Genomic DNA, 21714 nt, shown 5'->3' with positions numbered 1-21714 from the left:
AAGTTAGAAGATGTAATAGTGCATAAACCAAAGAATTGTACTGGGAGAAGCCGTATGGCTGCCCCACGTTAAAGCAGTGCCATTCACATACTTGTCCTATCCTGCTCAGGGGCTGTTCCTCTTCTGAGAAAAAAAAACAACTGCAGAGCAGAAAGAAGGGAAGGCAAATGGAATGAGATAAGAGAACACACCAGGGAAAACTCTAGGAATCATCCGGGGCTGACTTCAGCTGTTTATTGTTAATTTAAGTGATAGCAAAAATTATTCCTACCAGCTAGTTTAGCTAGAAAATATGGATATATACATATGCATACACAGTCAAGTGCAATTAGTATGCACCGATTAAGTAGAAGATGAATGACTTGCAAACTGTAGTCTTAATGTATCGAGTGCATAAGCATGTCATTACTCAGATTCAAATGCTTGACTTAAATACTGACAGTTTTCTTGCTTCCATATAGGAAGTAGAATATTCATATCCAAGAAAAGCCTTTTAAAGTGTGAAGACGCACATTGGATAATTCTATCAATATAGAATCAGTCTGCAAAGTAGTATTTATTATTATTATTAACAACAATATTAAAGTAATAAACCTGTATTTTATTATTACATCTACCTTAACACAACAGAACTGATGTTATTGTGGATGCCAACATAATTAGAAACAGTTATTATTTTAATAGCAAGTTCCAGCAACAAAAAAAGCCTGGAGAAAAGTACAGTCCTATACTGTCCCAAACAAATGGCAAGTGATCACAAAAGAACATTTATCTCTAGCTTACTAAAGGTGACAGAAAAAAAAATCCCTGTTGCGCAAAGTGGGCACTGATCTCACTAAGTTAGGTGCAAGTGATGCATCGCAGCTGCCACCGATCTAGAGAAATCTTTAGTTAGGAAGTCTGAAGGTCAACAAGAACCCCAAGCATCACACTGGTTTTTTTGTCAATATGTGGCATCAGATTTCTTCTCTGGGCAAGTCATTAATACATTTCAACATCACAGCTTCTCACATCTCACCTGAAAAACATATTATCTAATTCTTAGTAGATGTTGGGAAAATTATGAGCATTTATGTATGCTTTTAAGATGAAAAATTATTTAACTGAGAATAATCTAGTTATAAAATTACCTAATTTGCCTTTTATTCAAAGCACTAAAGGAATACTAAGACACATTATCCAAACCATAATAATGGTTTGATGGTTTTATGGCTTTAATTTCCATCTCTTACTTATTTTAAAAGGTGCTATCCTAGAAATGCACTGGTAGATCACACAATAAGAGCACCAATTTATATGTTAAATTAGAAGAGCATTCCTTAAACATGTACATCAACTACCACAACATAATAATGAGACACACAGACCATGCTTTCTTTTTAAAAAAAGAATTTCAATATATAATGAAGCAACAGTAGTAAATTTGTACATAAATATATCACTGATTTTTGATCCATCTACTCTAAATCCTTTGCAAATATTTTAAAAGCAAATTCAGTGTTTTTCTTTATGGATTCCACTCTGAGGGGCTAATGTTAAGAAGTCAGATAACTAATATTGAGTATCTATTTTCTTTATGAATTCAACATCAACTGTTTCTGAACTTGAAGGCTCAAACTTTATTGAGATCTAAAGTAGTGAAACAGAAAACAAAAAAGAAATAGGATGGATTCAGCTGAAATTTACTTCAGGGTATGCTGAGCAGCTCTTTAATCAATAGAGTCTGTGGCTTCTAAAGAGCTATCCAACATGCCCTAAAGAAGATACAGGAGACATTTCATCAGCCGAATCGCTTTCTAGGTTTCACTGACTATAACTAGGTCTCTGCAGACTAACAGGAGCCTAGAGATGCAATTCAGATAAAGATCTTAAGTTTAGATGTCTTTGGAGCTGGATTCCAATCCTAAAGTCCATTTGTTCATCATGGAACCTTCTAAAACTAGACAAAAAGGAAATTCTAAGCACTGGCATATGTCTTAATCTCGGCATCTTACTTGTGACTACAGAAAGATACCTCCATCTACTCAGATTCCAGAGCCTGATGGCAATCCCCCACTGCCCTGAAGATATACTTGCATGTTCTTTCAGGATAGATTATTTTCTAATGAAGCACAACTAATCAGAGAAACAAAAGGTGATGAAGAGGAGAAAATGTTACATTTAAAAGTAAAGCATGCAGTGACCACTTTTTTTTTTTTTTTTTAATAAAGAGAAAGAAGAGTGTAGTGTAGGTGAAGAACAGATTTATATTAATAGGTTGGGGTTTTCTTTAAGAAAACAAAGACCCATGCTCAGTTTCTTGCTCTGCCTTTGAATATTCAAACTTACATTTCCTATCTTTCAAGGAGTCTGGACTGTCTCTAAGCTACAGCGGTCGTCATTAAGGTATTGTATAAAGTGTAAAGGGAATTACAATTATTACTATCCTTCTCCTCCTCTGGCTGTCTTTACAAAGACAAACAGTGACTAACATTGCATCGTGTTAGAATCCAGCCCTGCCGAGAATACTTACGGAACTTAGATCCCATGGCAAAACACTAGTCACGAGAATTAGAGAAAAGTTGTGTGCTGACATTCAGGATCATAGTTTTCAATTTGATATCTAAATTTCTTTCTACTTTATACACCTATATTCTTTTAATCTGTTCTTAGCAGGTAATGATGTTATATTTTCTTATTACACACTCAATTCTAGTCCTACTAAGTCAAATGCAAGAACTGTGAACACACCATGCTTTCTGCTTATAACTCGGTTTGTCTCAGTTGCTATAGCATGCTTTTGCTTTTTTTCAGCGAGAATCTATAACTAACAACAACAACAAGTTTCATTACCTTTCATTGTTCAATGACTACATACTAAGTCTGATCAGTTCTTAATGCTGCCTGAGAAAACTACAACCTTACAATGGCCTAAAACCAACCTTATTCTTGTACTTTAATATAAAACTGAGCTATTGAACCATACCTTCCCTGTTACCAAATACCTTCTTTTCCTTATTTTTCCAAAGCACTTTTTCACATCATAAGATGCTATCTACATTATTAACAACTCAGATATTTTCAAAATAAGAGAAAAATCAAACCCTTTCAAAGTATTCAACACTACAGTTGATCAGAAAAATCAATAACTGCAAATTTGCCAAGTCACTATCACAAAATCAAATTTTTATGCATGTTAGTAAGAACTACATCCTCTTATCAGTAATATATAAATACTCAATGAAAACAGTCTGTATAAAATCTGCAGCAACATACAGATAGATTTATACTAATACATTAAAAATAATCTCACTAAGACAAATGCCACAAAAGCCAGGTGAGCTGTGAGCTTCAACATGCTATATTTCTTTCTGAATATTGCTAACCATTTTGGATCAGAGAATTCTATCCATAGGCTGCTGTTTCTTGCACTAGAAGGGAGCTGCTATACTTAAGCTTCCTAAAGCCTTACTATTCCTTTTTGTAGATACTTGCCCCACCCTCAGTATCTACAATTGCAATTCAGTTTAACCATGATACTTAAATGTTTCTGTTCAAACAGCTGAATGTATGAAACAGGTGACATAAAAGGGCTGTGGAAAAAGATATGCAATGAATTAAAAAAATTAATCAATGTTGTTTCTAGTCCTCCAACAATCTTTTAAAGCTGCTATTTCAATTGCATACACCTGAGGTTACAAAAAAATGAAATAAATTTATACATAGATCTTACTTTTGAAGGTCCTCCTAATAAGAAACTAAGTTAATCTTGAGAAAAATATCAGAACAGAAATTATATCATTACATCGCAATTCTGCTATTTTTATTCTTTCCAAATGAACTCTTTGTTTAAGAGGCTATAGAGATCACTTGCTTTCTGTTAATTTACATCAGACAGACAACGAACACTATGTTAGAATCCACATAAAGCCCCATTTTTGGAGCAACTGTACCTGTGAGCTTGTACTTAACATTATGCATTCAAATGGTCTCATTAAAACAAGCAGTATTACCCACCTGAGGAAAGCTTAGTACATATATAGTGCTTGCAAAACTGAAACTTGAGGTAAAAAGCAACAAAGTCCAAAGAAACAAACCCCAAAGATTCCAATACTGTAAGCACAAACTGATAAAATACACTTTAAGTCATGTATAGTCATATACTTCTGTTCTTAATCAAAGATCTTGCTGTTTCAGGAAATGAATTATCGTGTATAGTTCCTTAAATTTATCTGTGTTATTAGCACAGTTTATCTATTATTTTCATTGCATTTTTCTACTGGACCACAAGATGACAACTCAGGAAACCAACGGCCAAATGACACAGCTGAGTTGTGACAGACCTTAAAGGTGTTGCCACACACAGCTTTTGACCTGCGCTTTGATCAGAAATGAGCAGAAGAGTCTGCGCATCCAGGCTCCACAACTCTTTTATTGCCCGTAGGCTTCGGCGTCATTGCAGGGTGTGAACCGCAGTAGCTGGGGAGCGCAGACACCGTCTCCTCTCGTACATCATCTTTCTGAGGGAGGCTGTTCACTTCATGCGTGCATCAGGGCTTAAAGACCTCTGAAATATCCCAGCCATTGGTACTGAATAAAAATTACACATCGTACCATGCTGCTGTGCGCCACGACCAACTACCTTTGGTTTACCTCTGTGATAGCCTGAACCTGTCGGTTCCAGGTCTAGTCCAGAAAGACCATATACATCTCCAGCGTGGACATCTCTGCATTCCAGAGCTCATTCTGTGATACCGATATACCTTGCATTTAATTTGTTCTTGTGAAAACTCTCTTGGTTTCAGTTTTTTTCAATATACTGAGAGGTTTCTGTTTGTTTGTCGGGAGGGTTTTTTGCTGCTGTTTTGTTGTTGTGAGGGTGTATATTTGTTTGGTTTGCAGACAGCTGCAAACTACCTTCACAAAGTTCATCCTGTCATTCCCCCCATGCCCTAGAAGGCAGTTTGGATTCATGGCAAGACAATTCTTCAAGGTTTGCCAGTAACAGGATGAGGAAGTTCACACATAATAAAACAGCTGCAAGCAGACGCTGGAGTCAGGAATCAATAACTAAAGGTCAGATCACAGCAAGCATGTGACAAACAGCTCTAGAATTTGTGCTTTCATGTGAACGTGAAATCCAATCCATTTGCTTCATACCACCACTCCTGCCATAACCTTGTTTTCAGCAATCCATAACACCCAAATTGTTTTCTGTCAAGGTCTGAAGCTCTCTCCTAAATTTATCACCTGCTGTGGCATTCACTGGAGCGAGCACAAAAGATGTGCCCTGATGCACATTTAATTCTCAGAAATGACAGTAAACTGTGTTTTGGTGACTAATACCAGTGTCAGTATTTAGCAGCTAACACTGTAACAATAGTTGCTTATATGTGATGTTATTAACAATAAAAATAAATTTACTCAGTATAATCTTCCTTCAAAGCATTTATTAATTATCTTGCCCAAATACAAAGCACAGCGATAATTTTGTCAAATTCAGCCCAAATTCCACATGGTTCCCCAAATTCCTATTGCCATATGTAAGATGACAACTAGTACATAGTCATGACTTTGTACACATTTTTAGTAACGCTTTTTACGCTATTAACAGGCTTAAAGCAGTAGCTTATATTTCTTTTTGTGTATTTGTGAGCTGCCTTATCTAAAGTGGTTTTTGTTTCGAAGCCTAGTCTTTCATTTCGCTAGTGGCCAGTCAAAGCAGATGATGTTTGATGCCTCCAAAACATGTTTTTCCTATCATGAGGAGAGCAGAGAAGAATACAGTGGCCAACAACCAGCAGCAAATTATAAATGGGAGCCTTCTGACCCGAAGGTGATTTCCCATTGTATTTGGTTTGCATGGCAAGGTTTTTGGTAGCTGAGGGGCTACGGGGGGGCTGCTGTGAGAAGCTGCTAGTAGCCTCCCTGATGTCCAACAGAGCCAATGCCAGCCAGCTCCAAAGCCAAGGCCAAGCCCATCAGCGATGGTGGTAGCACCTCTGGGATAAAGTATTTTGGAAGAGGAAAAAACTGTGCAACATCAGGAGCAATTGCAGCCAGAGAGAGGAGTGAGAAGATGTGAGAGGAACAACCCTGCAGACACCAAGGTCAGTGAAGAAGGAGTGGCAGGAGGTGCTCCAGGCGTCAGAGCAAAGATTCCCCTGCAGCTCATGGAGAAGACCATGGTAAGGCAGGCTGTCCCCCTGCAGTCCATGGAGGTCCATGATGGAGCAGATATCCACCTGCAGCCCGTGAAGGGCCCCACGCTGGAACAGGTCAATGCCCAAAGGAGGCTGTGACCCCATGGGAAGCCCACGCTGGAGCAGGCTCCTGGCAGAACCTGTGGCCCCCATGGGGGACCCACACTAGAGCAATCTGTTCCTGAAGGACTGCACCCCGTGGGACTCATGCTGGAGCAGTTCATGAAGAACTGCAGCCTGTGGGAAGGACTCACGTTGGAGAAGTTGGTGCAGGACTGTCTCCCGTGGGAGGGACCCCACGCTGGAGCAGAGGAAGAGTGTGAGGAGTCCTCCCCCTGAGGAGGAAGGAGCAGCAGAGACGTGTGATGAACTGACCACAACCCCCATTCCCCATCCCCCTGTGGGGAGGAGGGAGAGAAATCAGGAGTGACATTGAGCCCAGGAAGGTGTTTAAAGATTTAGTTTTCCAATTACCCTTCTCAGATTTGATTAGTAATAAATTAATTTTCCTGAAGTCAAGTCTGTTCTGCCCATGATGGTAACTGGTGAGTGATCTCTCCCTGTCCTTATCTCGACCCACGAGCCTTTCGTTACATTTTCTCTCCCCTGCCCAGCTGAGGAGGGCAGTGACAGAGCAGCTTTGGGGGGCACCTGGCCTCCAGCCACAGTCAACCCAGCACACCCATCACCACTGCACAAACATTTAATGGTTCAATCTTCCTGGCACATTCCTCAAACAGAACTTACAAGGCTCTTACACTACCTCTGCTCTCCTCCTGTGTTCATCTTTATTAAGTGCTTAGTGATTCCTCTACCGTTCACCCCCATGTTCTCCCACTTGGCCAGAAACGTGCTGAGAGTAGAAATAACTATGGAATATTTAAAAATTTAAAGGTTATCAGGGCTCTAACAAAATTCAAGCTCTAGGACAAACAGAAAAAGAATGGTTACAGGATCAGCTCCCAGCTGAAGAAAGAGGCCAAACAAACCCTAAGTGGATGCAGATTGGGTTTGACTGTTTCACCAAACAACAGGCACCTCCTCATTGAAGTACAGGCTCCTTTTATAAAAAGACTCTTAATTCACTAAGGACAGCCCTCCAGTCTCACGTACCTAGGAGAATTTGTCTCATAAATATTACAGATCAAGCAACAGTTCTAAGTTTTGAATGTGCACTGATTATGAGGGAGGAAAAGAGAGGTACTAGAAAGTGACCTTTAGGTAAGAGAACTAACTTTCACTCTGTATGTATACATGTATATGCATTCCTATGTAAACAAAACCAACTGAAAACTGAAATCAGTAAACAAGACAGAGAAATACACATTATTTAAACCTAAAATGATATTATAAATTACTAAGTATAGAACCTGAATTTCAAAAGGAAGCAAAAAATGACCCTGAGTCAAGACTATCTTCTGCTTGTTTCTAAATTTGAAATTTGTTACCTGGATCAAAACATATAGTGTATATTGACAAAACTTATGTAAAATCAGTATTCCAGAGAAAAGTCATGTGGTACCTGATGGGTCGATTTTCTTTACTATCAAAGAGCGAGAAGATTACTTCCAGTTCCTCTCCCAGATTGGAGCACATTAGACTCTTCATCTGAACAAAAAGATGGTGACTGCTAGCTGGTACTGGTGTGTCTTTTTTTCGATGACGGTGCTCCATCTAAAAATACCACAAACAACACAGCAGCCTGTCTAAATTAATCGTAAAAGTCTCGAAACAAAAAGAGGTGAGAAACATAATACTAAACTACTTAATCCCAATTTTAAAATTTTTAATTCCGTATTAATTTGTAATACTTAAATATTTTTTATCTGAGAAGGAGAACACAAGGGTGTGACTTTCCCAGTGTTGCACTGCATCATAACTATCTGTAGGAGGAAAAACGGTAACCTCTAGAAGTTCACCTTTTTTCTACTCTGAAAATTCTAAGCCACTTTGAAGCTTTGTGCTCTAACAATATAGTATTTTATAGCTGGTTTAAATAGTTAGTGTTCTGATATTCTAGGATTCACAGAAAAAATGCTTTTGCAGAAAGCTAAATACCAGTATTTTAAAATGGAAAAAACTCACACCCATATTTTATAATCTTTGGCAGACTGCTATATAGAAGCTACTAAATTCTCCTGATTTGACTTCACGGTTTATACCTTCACCATTTTAATTACCCATTAAGAGTAGGAAAATATTAAGTTGTACTATTTCTCTCTTACATGGTATCAAAAATAATTTTAAACAGCAATCTTTCTAAGCTACTTCTGAGGTTATCTTGGGCTTTTTTTTTTCCCCTCTATTTTTGAAAGTGCACTCCATGAGTTCCATTATTAGTTTTCTGGCTTATTCTTCCTCTGTATGTTTCTTCTTATGATTAATGGCTTCTCACTGTATTTCATCTAGTGCTTCAACAGGATTCCGTAAGATTACCTATGTCTTTGAAACTGCCCAAAGGTATAGTGATTCTAGCATGAAGAAATTACTATTAGTCTTGACATTACAAGTTATCAACAGAAGTGGTTAAAAATCATCAAAAATATATTATAATCTCAGCTCCACAGAAAATTGTAGCAACTATATCTTTGCTTTATTCTATATTTAAATACAAAAGCTAACATAAATTAAATTTCGTTTAAATAAAAGCTTAGTCTTAAGTAAGGCTCAGAACTCTGTATCTGTGACAGCTGCAGTACTTAAATATGAGGCAAAGCCCACATAAATGAACTGGCAAGTTTTCTTGGACCTCACTGGAGATTAAATCAGAATAAGAAATTTCAGTGCTGGATTTAGTAAATCAAGATGGGCTTTTATACCCAAAGGAGAGCTTTTCAATGCAGTTTAACTGCTATTTACATTAATATATTAGAAAAGACCAATAGCCCAGTATGATTAATTGTACCAGAAGTATATTATTACATTTCCACAAATCTTATCTAACAGGACTCATGGGCCAGGTAAAGCTCTAATGAAAAATAGTCTCATATGCTGTTATTGATGATTAAATTCATGTTAACAGTGATAATGTTGATGATATAGCAGAAAACTTTTAACAAATAATATTTAAAATGAGCATGTGTGCACGCAAATTTCATATCACATCAAGGCATCTCATACAGATGTAGAGATGACATAACAGTTCAAAAGAAGATGTACAGATGACATAACTGTTCAGCCTTCCAATACCTGAAGGGGACCTACAGGAAAGATGGGAGAGAGACAGTTTACAAGGGCAAGTAGTGATAGGACATGGGGTAATGGCTTTAGACTGAAAAAGAGGGTAGATTTAGATTAGATACAAGGAAGAAATTCTTCTCTGTGAGGATGGTGAGGCACTGGAACAGGTTGCCCAGAGAAGCTGTGGATGCCCCCTCCCTGGAAATGTTCAAGGCCAGGTTGGATGGGGCTTTGGGCAACGTGGTCTAGTGGAGGGTGTCCCTGCCCATAGCAGGGGGGTTGGAACTAGATGGTCTTTGAGGTCCCTTCCAACCCAAACCATCCTATGATTCTATGAAAAATTCCTTCCTCATAGTAAAACTCATTACATTATGAAATGCCAGTTTATTTGATCAAAAAAAGTACTTTTGGTTAAGTAGAAGAAAGCTGCCATCAAAACATCAGTATGTATTTTGACAGCAAAAGTATTGAGTATTATATTCACATACCAGCCTGTAGAGCTCTGTAATGCTGATCTCTTCAGGATCCACCATAGCATATTCTTTTCTCGGAACTAAGTCAAGTCCCAGTTGTCTGTAAGAGAAATGGAATAAACTGTAAGTAGTTTCTACATACAAAGGAATCATTAACTCATTGCTTCTATTTACATTTAACAGAAACATTCCAAGAAGCAATGTACATGTTAATTGGCACTCTACAGTTGCTTTGGGTTTGTTTTAATGTATTTTGGCTGTATTCACCATTCACGGATGATTCCTCCCCTTTCTTCACTTTGTAACATTAATAGAATGCATTTTTCTACAATTTTTAAATCTGTTTCACATTGTGGACAACGTAAAATGGATATTGTCCTCTGTGCTATTGTGGACATTCTACAATGTGAATCCCACTAGTATTGTCAATTTGAATGACAACCGCAGAAGAGAAGATAAAATCTACCAAATACCAAAACATCAGCTTATTTTTAATTTGGACTGGATGGCATCAAAGCTGCTTGGCTGTATTCACTGCACAAGATAATGAAATGAACTTGAATCAACAGGAATAAAACTTATTTTCAGAACAGCAGCAAGCAATAAAGATTAAGAACACATATGGGGCAGTCATGCTGAAGTTAGAGAAACTTGAAAGATCAGAAAGATTTTTGAAAATATGTTTTTAAAGAGTAAGAACTGGCCACTTCAAAAGCCATCACAGTTCCATTCAGTTAGCACAAAATTCTAAGCAGACATTTAATAACACACAGTTAATCACAGTTTTTCCACTATGTTAGGTATTTAGGCTTTCAGATAGCAGTAGTTGCAGAAATCCCTGAAATTCAGTTAATTCTACTATTGAATATTGCTGTATTTAGTCAGAGTTTAACTGAATAAATATAGGCTAAAGAAGAGACTTTGGAAACAGCACTCAAATGCCAAAAGGTATTTTAATATTTTCTCACTTAAAAAAAAAATAAATACAATTTCCATTAGCTCTTATTAGTTATTCAGACAAAAGATGCAGAGCATAGTAGCATGATATATGTTACAGATGCCCAAGCAGGAACTGCATTGTGTGGCAAGTCAAAAAGGAAGCAATGTCAGCCAATATGGTTTCAATTAAGACAAGAGAGCTATGCTAACTGCATCACATAGGAACCTGGCCAGGTGTCTTTTAAAAAGATGTAAAAGGATGCTGCAGATATTCTAATGCAATTCTCTTGTAGACAGTATCACTGATATGTAAAATTAACCGAGAGAAAAAAGCAAAATAAAATGACAAGTCACTTCTTCTGTTAAAACATAGTGGACAGAAAAACAATGAAGGAGAAAGTGCATTAAAAAAGGCAACACCTGTCAGAAATGTGTTCCTTATTTCAACATTCTACAATAAGCCTAATTATAATTAGATTTTCATTTATTATTATATTTACTCACTCATTGCCCCAATCTAGACGAGCAGTGATGTGTCGCTTGACATCCTTCATGCGATCATGGGTGAGATGGCCAACAAGGACCTGCCTTCGCAGGTCTAGGATTTCATTCATTATGTGCCACAGTCGGTGAAAGAGATCCCCCTCATTCCTCTGTGAGATAAAGATATAATTGCCTCTACATCACCTGTACAAGCTGATAATACCAATAAATCCAAATACGGTGGGGAAATCATGAAAACTCCTTCATTATTCCCCTACTTAGTCTTTTTTCTCCCCATTGAACAGTGACCATTTTACCTGCATGCATGGGGTGCGTGCACACGTATAAAATCATTTCAGAGCTTACCACAGACCCTGTCTTTGCACCACGCTCATTCCAAAATTTCACTCCAACTCCTTATGCCTCATGTTAATAGTCTAATTTATGTGATAGATATGACAAAAATTCAACAAAAAAAATTGATTGATGTCATAGCACCATTTTATTCTAAGAGCATGTTCATTCTGTGCTGCTGTCTCATCCAAAACAAGTATGTGATCACGTAAATTCCATATTATTTGAACTCATAAGGGGATGAGAAGGCAATAGCTCCTAGCATTCCAACTCTGAACCACAGCATGTTCATGTTCTTTTAACTTTTTCTTGCATGGACATAACTGTACACACTACTGTCTAACTATAAATAAATAGTATCACATAGACAGAATCTTGTCCAGACAGTTCTTCATCTAACTGAAGTAGGAGAAATTATGTGAATATGATTGCTTTTTAAACCACATCCTCCTACTCTAATTATATACCAGCTAAGGACATAAACAATTTCCCATAAGAGTTTCCTCCCAAACAGAAGTTCTTTTAACTCTTCCTTCTTCAATTCTAAGTGGTTTTACTTGATACAGTTTTTCTGAGAAACCTTAGCTTGAGGAAATTATTGCAACTTCCATTTAAGTGATGCATCACAAAGTTGAAAAAACATTCCGATTCAGATTTGTTCTGCTAATTCTTGCCAAAAAACCCTTTAAGCCCATTTCCCTTTTCCTTCTTCCTATGAACAAATGGCATAAAAACAAAGTTCAGCTACTTCTGCTGCATAACTGCTATGAAAAGCTAAAATTCATTAATTCATTAGTTTATAAGAAGCATTACTCTCTGTCAGTAACTTTTATATTCCAAGGGCTCTGACAAACTGCCATTTGATAAATCTGCTCTTTTTATTTCAGATTCATTCACTTCATAAGCTCACTAAAATGGGTATTAATTTATTATTTGTCTTGGCTTTCTGTCTGGAGAAAAAAAACAGTGTATTTTGAATGCGCAATAACAACAGTGGTGAAGAAAAAAGTTGCTAAAAAGAAACAACTTCAGTAAGAATAAAAGGAATATGTGAACTTTATAATGTCATACAAATAGCCCTGAAATTAGGAGCAAGAGACAAAAAAGACTTTATAGGAATGTTACAGAGAACTAGGCTGACAGTATGTTTTCACAGTTTCCCATCAGACACCAGTGTATAAAGATTTCATTTCTGAAGTCAGAAAAACAAATCAAACACTAATTCAGGTGCATCCTTGTTTTCGGTATCTCTAAGCTCTATAAGCTTATTGGTATCTATAAGCTCTACTGAAGTTAATTATTCATGTGAATACAAGAAACATGCTAATGTTTAACAAAACTATTAAGCTCAAAATAACATTTTCAGGTATTCTTTCTTTTCCAAAGCTTTAGAATTTGTCTATGAGTTGCTTGTATCTCAAAGTGCTGAGGGGATCTGCAAGCAACTGTGATTGCTTTATAGATTTAGGTTTCTGCACTAAGAGATTATATTTTTGCTCCTTTTGTTCCAGGAGAAGTCACTGTACTAACTTTCTTGCTAATATACACGAAGCAAGCACACTTAGATATGCTTCAGACATTCAAGAAAACTACTTCCCATTATAATCTAGAGAAATTCCAAACAAGCTTTGAAGAAACAGTTCCTTGTTTCTCAAGAAACAGTTCATACTGCTTAATTACAATTTCACTGTCAAGTTTACAGTGATACTCTATTACTTCAAATCCAGCAGAAAGAAATACTTGATTTTATAGCTTCTTGTTAAAAGCTTTCGCTAAGCTAATCAGCAACTGCTCCAATTGCAGGTTTCAGAAAGGTCACCTAGTTCTGAACACAATCCCTACAATCGACTCCAAAAGGTAGCAGACCGGCTACTTCTGTACCATCCCGGCTTATAGGAGGTCGATTGGCACCACCCATTGCTGTTTCGTATGTAGCAGAAGCAGCCCCTCTATCAGCAGAATGTAGCTAACTTTCTCACGATTTAAGTCATAATTATCAACTCAGCAATGAGTTAAGATGAGGGGTTGGAGACAATGTAGATGCAAGCAAAGAGGTCTTGATTACGTTTGATGCGTACACATGCTGTCAAGTCCAAACCAAGGTTTGTTTGTAATGGAGTAGATTAGAAGGTCAAATGTTAAAAACAGAAGACAATCATGATGCAAATCACGATTTAAAACTAAAATATTTTAGTTAAACCTTTAAAGACACAACTCTACAATCAAGAGAAAGTTAAAAAAAAATTCAGTTAACAGAGGAAACAGAAGTAAGAATGGAAAAAAGGAAATTATAGCAATGATTATGTCTTAGGTTATGATGTGCAAAAAAAAAGTGTTAAGAGATACAGAATGGTCAAAGGCTGAATTTCAGTCAGAGTAAAGAGAGATATTGAACAGCTTTCTTTCTGTGTGTTGTAAGTACACCGAAACAAAACAATTTCTACCTATAGTAATAGCTAATTAAAAGGAGGAAATGGCAAGATTTACAGTGAAAAAGTAAGTCACTGGTCTGAAACCTCTCAAAAGAATGGAAGACTGCAGCAGGTTCATAGGAGACATGGGAGTGAAAAACAGTCTAGAGAGCTTGTATCCAAGATCCCAGTGATACTGTACAATATTTAAATAAATGAAGTAGAATAATCCCACATCTGTATGATTTATATAAAGGAGTAAGAGCTCCTTAAATGGCTGGTGACTCAAAATAGGACTATAAATAGAAAACCATCAGGTGGCTGAGCTTAGAAGAGTTTTCTCTATGCAAAAAAAAGTTTGCCTACCTTAATTTAAAAAAAAAAATGAATAAACATTTTTATTGATATAACCTTTGTTTCAGCCGAAATTTTTAAGGGAGGTAATTACAGAAATGGAAAGGCCACATTTAGAGTGAGCACAATAGAGCGATGGAGTGAAAAATGGAAATTCTAGAAATAACACACACCATGGGTGTTCTTTGAGAAAGAAAGAATACTTGCTTATTGCTACTTTGTGTTTGGTGCTCATACAACTGCTACTGGAACGCTATATCCAGTTCTTAGTCCAGAAATGCAACAGAAAATACAACATGGATTCAGAAAACAGGAATGGTTAAGGCTAAAAAGCAGGATTTAAAGTGAAACATGAGAAGATGAATCTACTAATACAGTTAAACAGAAAGCTAAGACTGTGTAAGTATCTATTAAAGCAGAACAATATCATAGAGGAGCATTCTACAGGGAGTTATAATAGAATTACTAAGACTGTTATGAATGAAATATGAAAATGTATACATAAGTACAAGAAGAAGTGAGAGAACAAGGAAAGGTAGGCACTAATAACCACAGAACACCGTAAGTGCAATTTCATTCAAACAAGGAGAGAAACCAATTGATCTGAAGATGGCAGGGAGAGGGAAAAAAAGACCAGAGCCACAAAATATCCAGATAAGGAAAACAAGAGAACTGCGAAACATGAGACTTTTACTTAAAACTTAAGAGGTGGTGAGATAAGGAAGAAGTTTATTAAACAGAATCCAATTCTGTAACATGGGGTAAGTAAATCCAAAAATCAGTTCACTATTGCTAATCAAGAACCACCCCCAGCCTCCCTCAGCAATGAGGGCTCAACAGCTGGCATCCCTTGATCTCTGTCTCACATTCAAGAGATCCTGGTCAAATAACACGGACTCATCTCAGCGCTTGTGTGTGGATGTGACAGGAAATAAAAATATATGAGAAAATTAGTATAAATCAAATCAATCGGCTGAGAGATTTTCAATAACATACTGTATTTCTATATTACAATAAAAGACCAATATTGTTTGTTACACTTATTTCCAACACTTCAGTTTGGCAGATAAAGGAATCCTTAGATCCAACAGCTACAGGATGAAGCTTAACAAGACTCACTAAGTTGGCTCAAGTTTAGGAACAGTAGTAGTCAATGATTGGAATAAATTAAGAGATGTATTTAGTCCACAATTAGTTAAAAACAAAACTAATTATATTTTTTTTCCTGAAATATATGCTCAAACTAAACTAGAGGATCTAAACAACAGTGCACCTTCTGAGTTGGCATGAAATCAAAGCAATATTATTCAGGGTACTTGCCACATAAAGTTGTTTCCACATCGTTCCCCAGTCTCTTAAAGTTGATGTCATTTCTGTAATAACAGAATCTTCTGTTGGAATAACCATTTCAAATTGTCTGTAACATGCAGAAGAACACATGATATTACACAAGCATTCTAAATGCCATTACAGTTACGAATATAAAGACCCTCCTGTTAATAGTGATGTCTGTCTATCAACCTACACGGGCGCTCCTTCACCCCGTGACACTTTTTATTTGTGTATTTCATTTAATGCCCATAGAAAAGTCTTGTGTGAAAATAATTTAACCCCCATGGAAAATCTTGGTCCTAGAGATGTCAAGGTGAGTGTTTTTACTATGAGATAAGCACGTCAAAAACTACTTTCACAGCAGAGTAATTCCCACAGTTTCCAAAGGGATCCTGCCGCTTTAGCTTAGACTCCAAACCAGTGATTGTTCCCACTCTTACATCTCTGTTTATAGAAATAAGACAGAAAATTCCATTCCTTCAACTGAAAGAGGATATAAAAACTCAAAAAGAAAATAGTACGGTGCAAGTAAGTCCTTGCTTATTTGATGCTGGCCAAGAAAAAGCTGGGTTGGCTTGGTCAAGACCAAACTCTCCCACACACCCTCACTTTACACACCATCATCACCACCGCTTTGTTCTCACACGCAGTACGTTTCAAAGGTGTGCATTCGTGCCTGGATTACTTTTCTCGTATCATTTCTCTCTTATCAAGTTAACATAACTATGTGACAGCCTCTGGCCATGTTGCGCTGGAGGGCACATGGCCTGAATGGGAAACACAGACTGACGAAGAAAACAAGGGCAACAAAGATTGAACTCCCTGCAAGTACTGTCCTGGTGTCTGCTAACAAAAATTATTCCATCTTTAATCTTTGTTTTATTGTGATGGTTTTCAACAATTTTATTTTATTGAACCTCTGTTTTATCTACAATCACTTTTAAAGGAGAGACGATCCTAGAGCATGACAAACCACGTGTGGCTTGATCTCCGTAGCAAACAGTGCTTAACAGTAATGTGGAGTCACTTTCACCTGTGGGAATGAGACTTTTTTTATTATGAGTACAGTCTTTATGATTATTTTTGCCTATTATGAATCATGGACCTTCTACTCATTCATGCTCCCAGAATAAAGGTCACCTACACCTGATGTTTAGGCATCCATCTATTATGATGAGAAATGTCTTTACCTAAACAGTTTTCAAACTGTTATGTACCAGTTCTCTATTAATAAATCTAAATAAACGATACAATGTGAACGCTCCCAAAATAACTAAATTTTCGGAAAAAATGGTGTTGATCTAAGATCACTGACAATTTTTTTTCTTTTAAAAAGTCATACTGTCAAGGTAAGTATTACATAAAAAAAAAATCAGTGTTTCTTTCAGTCAGAACATTTGAGTTCCAAAATAAAATTTTTAAATTAATTTTAACCAATTGTTCTGGTTTTTATTAACTCTTCTAAAAATTAAGAGATGTTATTGTCAAAAATAAATATTGGCTCTTCATCACCTGAAGAAAAGAAGTAAAGGCAAAAACATCTCTATTCATTTACAGTTTTAGCAAGATCTTTTGCCATTGAACCGATACAGTATTTTACGTTTTTTTCTGTAAAATGCCAGCTGTCTGCCGTGATACAGCTGCTGTCCTCAAAGAAAACAACTAATTTTAAACAGCAGGTTAATAGTCAGCTTTTGTACAGAATAACTTCTTCTAATTAAGGCAATACCTTTTTCAAGCCAAGCTTACGAACAGGAAGCGACAACATGCAATCATTTTCTCTTTCCTCTAGACAATACAGACTGATAGTCCAGTTGTGCTCCATATCTTTTCAGAATACGTCACTCCAATTATATGACCATGCAGGAGTATCAGGTTAGCTAAGGACAACCATTTCAAGTCCTGTGGCAGTAAGCTGAAGTTAAGATATTATAACGTAACGAAATCACCACTTCACCTTAAAAGCAAAAGATCTTTGGTACAAGTAACTGACCATGTTTAAATATTTGAATCCAGAACATTTAACTTACCCTTTATTCTTAACACACGCATTTTTCAAGTGAATGTAGTTGGATGGAAATATGCCCTGAAAAATAAAATAGTTTAGGTAAAACCAAAACACTCCCCTTACATGAGTAGGGAGTACTATTTAGTACTATTTAATATGCTAATGCATGCTAGATTAACAGTCCTCCAAGTAATTACCAGAAACATGCACAAAAAATAATGCAATATATACTTAGTATAGACCTAATGGAAAATATAATGCTATATTCAGTAGGGTTTAAATCCTTCAATACTTCAGAAAATTAGAAGATAAGCACACATAGAACATGTAGAAGATCGCTTGAGAACTCACTTATCCTAGATGTTTCTATTAATTGTTCCCACCTTGACAAGAAACAGACCAACTGTAGGAGTAACATCTTACCGACTTAAAAACAGTATCTTCAGATAGGGATTTTCAATGTAAAGCACAATAAAGTTAAATTTCAATAAAGATAAAGTTAAGTTTATTTAAGAGCTCTCCACTGTTCTTTTGAACGGACAGCACTGCTGCAAACAGTCATACTGCTGCTCTTCCAGCACACTAACCTTCATAACTCAGAACAATAAGCAAAATGAAGCAACTGTGCTTCAAGTTTCTGGCTGGAAATGTAATACGCTACAGCTCGTTACATAATGCAGTGAGGGGAAAAAACATATATGTTCTCTTTATAAGCACAGCTGCATACAGCCTTCCTTTGATGATGGTGCCCCATTTTCTTTCAACACAGACGTTAGACCTTCGACAAAAACGCATCTACTACGTAGCGGCAACTGCCCTTGTAAATGTTCCTACTCCTCCATAATGTAAAGCAGTTCAGGAGAGCATCTCCCAAGGACAGTAAGATGTACAGCCTTGCACTGGTAACGATGTGCCAGAAAACGGGATGGCTGCATACGCATGCTTACTGCAGGCCAGCTGCCACAGGTAATTTCTTTGAGTGTCAAAGCTGGCAGAGTAACAAGGGAAGAATCTTGACAGAGCAATAGCAACAAGAAGTGGAGTTTACAAGGTGGTCTTATTATTTTACTTTCGGAGACACTCCCTTCAAAAATCCAATTCAGGAAACTGTTTGCATTCACACTAGGAAGGCAGAAAATATATATCTCATTTCTTCACACATCAAGTCATGTTTAGAAAACCTATTCATAACTTCTAGCAACACATTTGACAGACCACAAAGCAAGACTGACAGCAAGCATGTGGTGAGAATTCCAGCAAAAGACACAGAAGATGCAATAACAAATCCCAACGGCTCATGTCTTGTAAATCAAATTGCAATATATGTCAATGAGGTCAAAGTAGTAAACATCAGATTAGACTCCGTGGCTAAATTTATTGTTCACATTGACCTTCCATATAAAGCAATGGAAATTTATGTGAGCAGAGACTGCAGGCCTAGACACAACAGGCCAATGACTTCTAATATGAGCCCCTAGAAACTTTTGAAATTAAATAAAGTATATGTGCCCTATTTAGCAGCTGAAAAGGCTTGGAAATGAAGAGAGAAAAAAAACAGTGAAGCTTACAATGTGGGTTAAAGGAGCAACACATGATTTAAGATCTCTCTTCAATGGATTTAATAAGGCTAAAAACTCTAGTACTGTGTTGAGGAAGAAAAAAAAAGGAAATCCTGAAATGATTTCCCATATGAAAAACAAAATCTTTCAGTCACAGAGGTAAGTCAACAGAAAAGATCAAGAAAACGGAAAGATAAACAAGATAGGTAAAGCTTAAACATATTCAACACGAACAAACACTGAAATACGAATTTCATAGTATCACGTCTGAATGTAGAAAAAAGTCAGTGAAATCTGGTTTGGAATACTATCAGCTACACCACTATGGAAAAATCAAAGACTACACATCAAAGAAAAATAAAACCAACCATATATTTTACATGACAATACATGTCTTTATTCAATTGATACTCTGCATGTGACTCACAAACTAGCTGTCTCCACTGGCTGCTCTAAATTAATTCATAACATCAAGAAAAATAGGCAGAGTCTAACTAACTTTTCCAACACAATTACAATTTGTATTCTCAGTAGACTCTTCCCTTCAACTTAGCTTCCTCTGAGTTCACAATCTAAAAATCAGAAATAAAATTCACCAGAGCCCCAGATTTGTGAAGTGTATCATCCTAATGCATAGGAGCATTTCAGAAGTGTAATCCACGTCCAAATCTAATTCAAGCAATATCAGTAATATACTTAACACTAAGCTCTAGTTTTCTTTTAGAGTAAATGTCATATACTTACATGGAGACTACAAACTTTTAAAAAGTAAATATACATTTTTGCCAAAGAATGCAAAACTGCGATTGACCTTTACCTTAACATTGGGGTTTTTTAAGGCAAATCCTCTGTACCATCCTGTGAAGAAAAAAAATATTTTGCTTTTTAAAGTATGTAAATCATTTCCATACATAAAACAGATTTCATCTTTCCCTTTTGGACAGATACGACGATTACACAGTACTGTCAGGCTGCACTCATTTAAAAGACTTTCCATACAAATAAAGGTATTTTGGTTAAACCAGCTCATATTTGGATGACTTAATTCACACAATTTCAGGAATTACTCTTTAACTCTGTATCACCAAATGTTTCTAACAATGTAACTAGATACCACACCAGACAAAAGGGAAATTGTTTCCTATTCACTGTAGACACTTACAAATCTGTTTTGGACTTCATGTTCTAAATATACCAACCACATTACTATACAAAATTCATAATATACATGATTCAAAAGAACAGATCCTATGCCTTCTGAAAGAAAATTTCTTACAAGGTTAACAGTATATAATCCTGATCCAAAACCAAAAAATACCAATATAATCCTAAATGATAAAAAAAAATCAGACAGACAAGCCTTAGGTAATGTATTAAGGAGGCAGATTGTGGAAAAAAAAGCAACTTTATTTCTCTTACACTAGTAATGGGCATTTGCTAAAATCATATTAGTATTCTCTACCCCAGAACAGAGGCAGAAGAGATTTTTACACTGCTTTAAGATTTAAACTTATGACTTGGAATTCATTTGAAAGGGTCTTAATGGCACCCAGGTGTCCCTTGAAATACCAATAAAGGTAGAAGAATCACAATGAGAACTCCTTGCTGTTTTAACTGTTATCCTCTATGAATGTTTATTAAGTAGGGAGATTAAATAAAAAGAATGAACTGCAAATTAATTATTATAGGGATTAGAGCTCATTGGAATTGTGAAAAAAATGGAGAGGCCAGAATGTATTTATTGACTTCAAAAATGTGTTATTTACAAAAATAAATTAATAGTAACTGGGTTCAAATCAACAGCATACAAAGCATTATCACTGGAATTCCAACATGTGAACTCACCATCACATTTCTCTAATATTTGAACGGTGTCTCCAATCTCCAGTGACAGGCCATGTGGGACTGTCCCTCGAAAACCAGCTATTACTGAAAAAGATAATAAAAGTTTCGATTATTTACAACATTAAAACATAAATTATTATTCCTCTTGATAACAAAAATAGTACATTAATGGGGAAGTGTTAGAACAAATAGGCTTACTGAATTTTAATAAACTGTAGAAAGAATCAGAGGTTAAGCCACTTTTACAAGCAGAAACTTCAAAATACAGGACTTGGAAAAAACCTGAAACACTTACAGACCTACTATACATGAATGGAAAGCTTGTACTGGAGAACACTGTTAGCTAAACCACAACTACCTCAAAGGACAGAAACTGTTTTATTCCAAATGTTCACACTAACACATATCAGACCTCAGAATTCTGCAAGCTGGCAGTGCTAATATTTTTGTTGCCATCTATACCACCCACACACCACAAAAGCAAAACCTTCTTTCACATTCACTTAATGGTTGCTATAAATCCAACACTCCATGTAATCCCAAATGTGAGGAAATGGTTAGGGCTTGGAAACCAGTAAAGCGTGCTGTTCAGTA

General features: G+C 36.4%; 1 protein-coding gene across 7 annotated transcripts in view; it reads right to left on the bottom strand.

Moving 5' to 3' along the window:
• The window catches only part of DOCK4 (dedicator of cytokinesis 4), a 260824-nt gene that overhangs the window by 148110 nt on the left and 91000 nt on the right, over positions 1–21714 (bottom strand). For 6 of the 7 annotated variants that reach the window (XM_054817043.1, XM_054817070.1, XM_054817078.1 and 3 more), the window contains exons 2-8: positions 21121–21204; positions 20093–20133; positions 17739–17794; positions 15697–15793; positions 11279–11427; positions 9851–9935; positions 7705–7856 (exon numbers count right to left, since the gene is read on the bottom strand). In XM_054817043.1, coding sequence (XP_054673018.1) covers positions 7705–7856; positions 9851–9935; positions 11279–11427; positions 15697–15793; positions 17739–17794; positions 20093–20133; positions 21121–21204 — 664 coding nt within the window. Of the gene's footprint in view, positions 1–7704; positions 7857–9850; positions 9936–11278; positions 11428–15696; positions 15794–17738; positions 17795–20092; positions 20134–21120; positions 21205–21714 lie in introns of those variants that run through there. The other variant, XM_054817098.1, reaches the window with a different exon arrangement.

This window comes from Grus americana, chromosome 1 (assembly GCF_028858705.1).
Source record: "Grus americana isolate bGruAme1 chromosome 1, bGruAme1.mat, whole genome shotgun sequence".
Lineage (NCBI taxonomy): Eukaryota > Metazoa > Chordata > Aves > Gruiformes > Gruidae > Grus > Grus americana.
The sequence above is the reverse complement of the archived record's forward strand: the minus strand, read 5'-3'. Positions and strand labels throughout refer to the sequence as shown.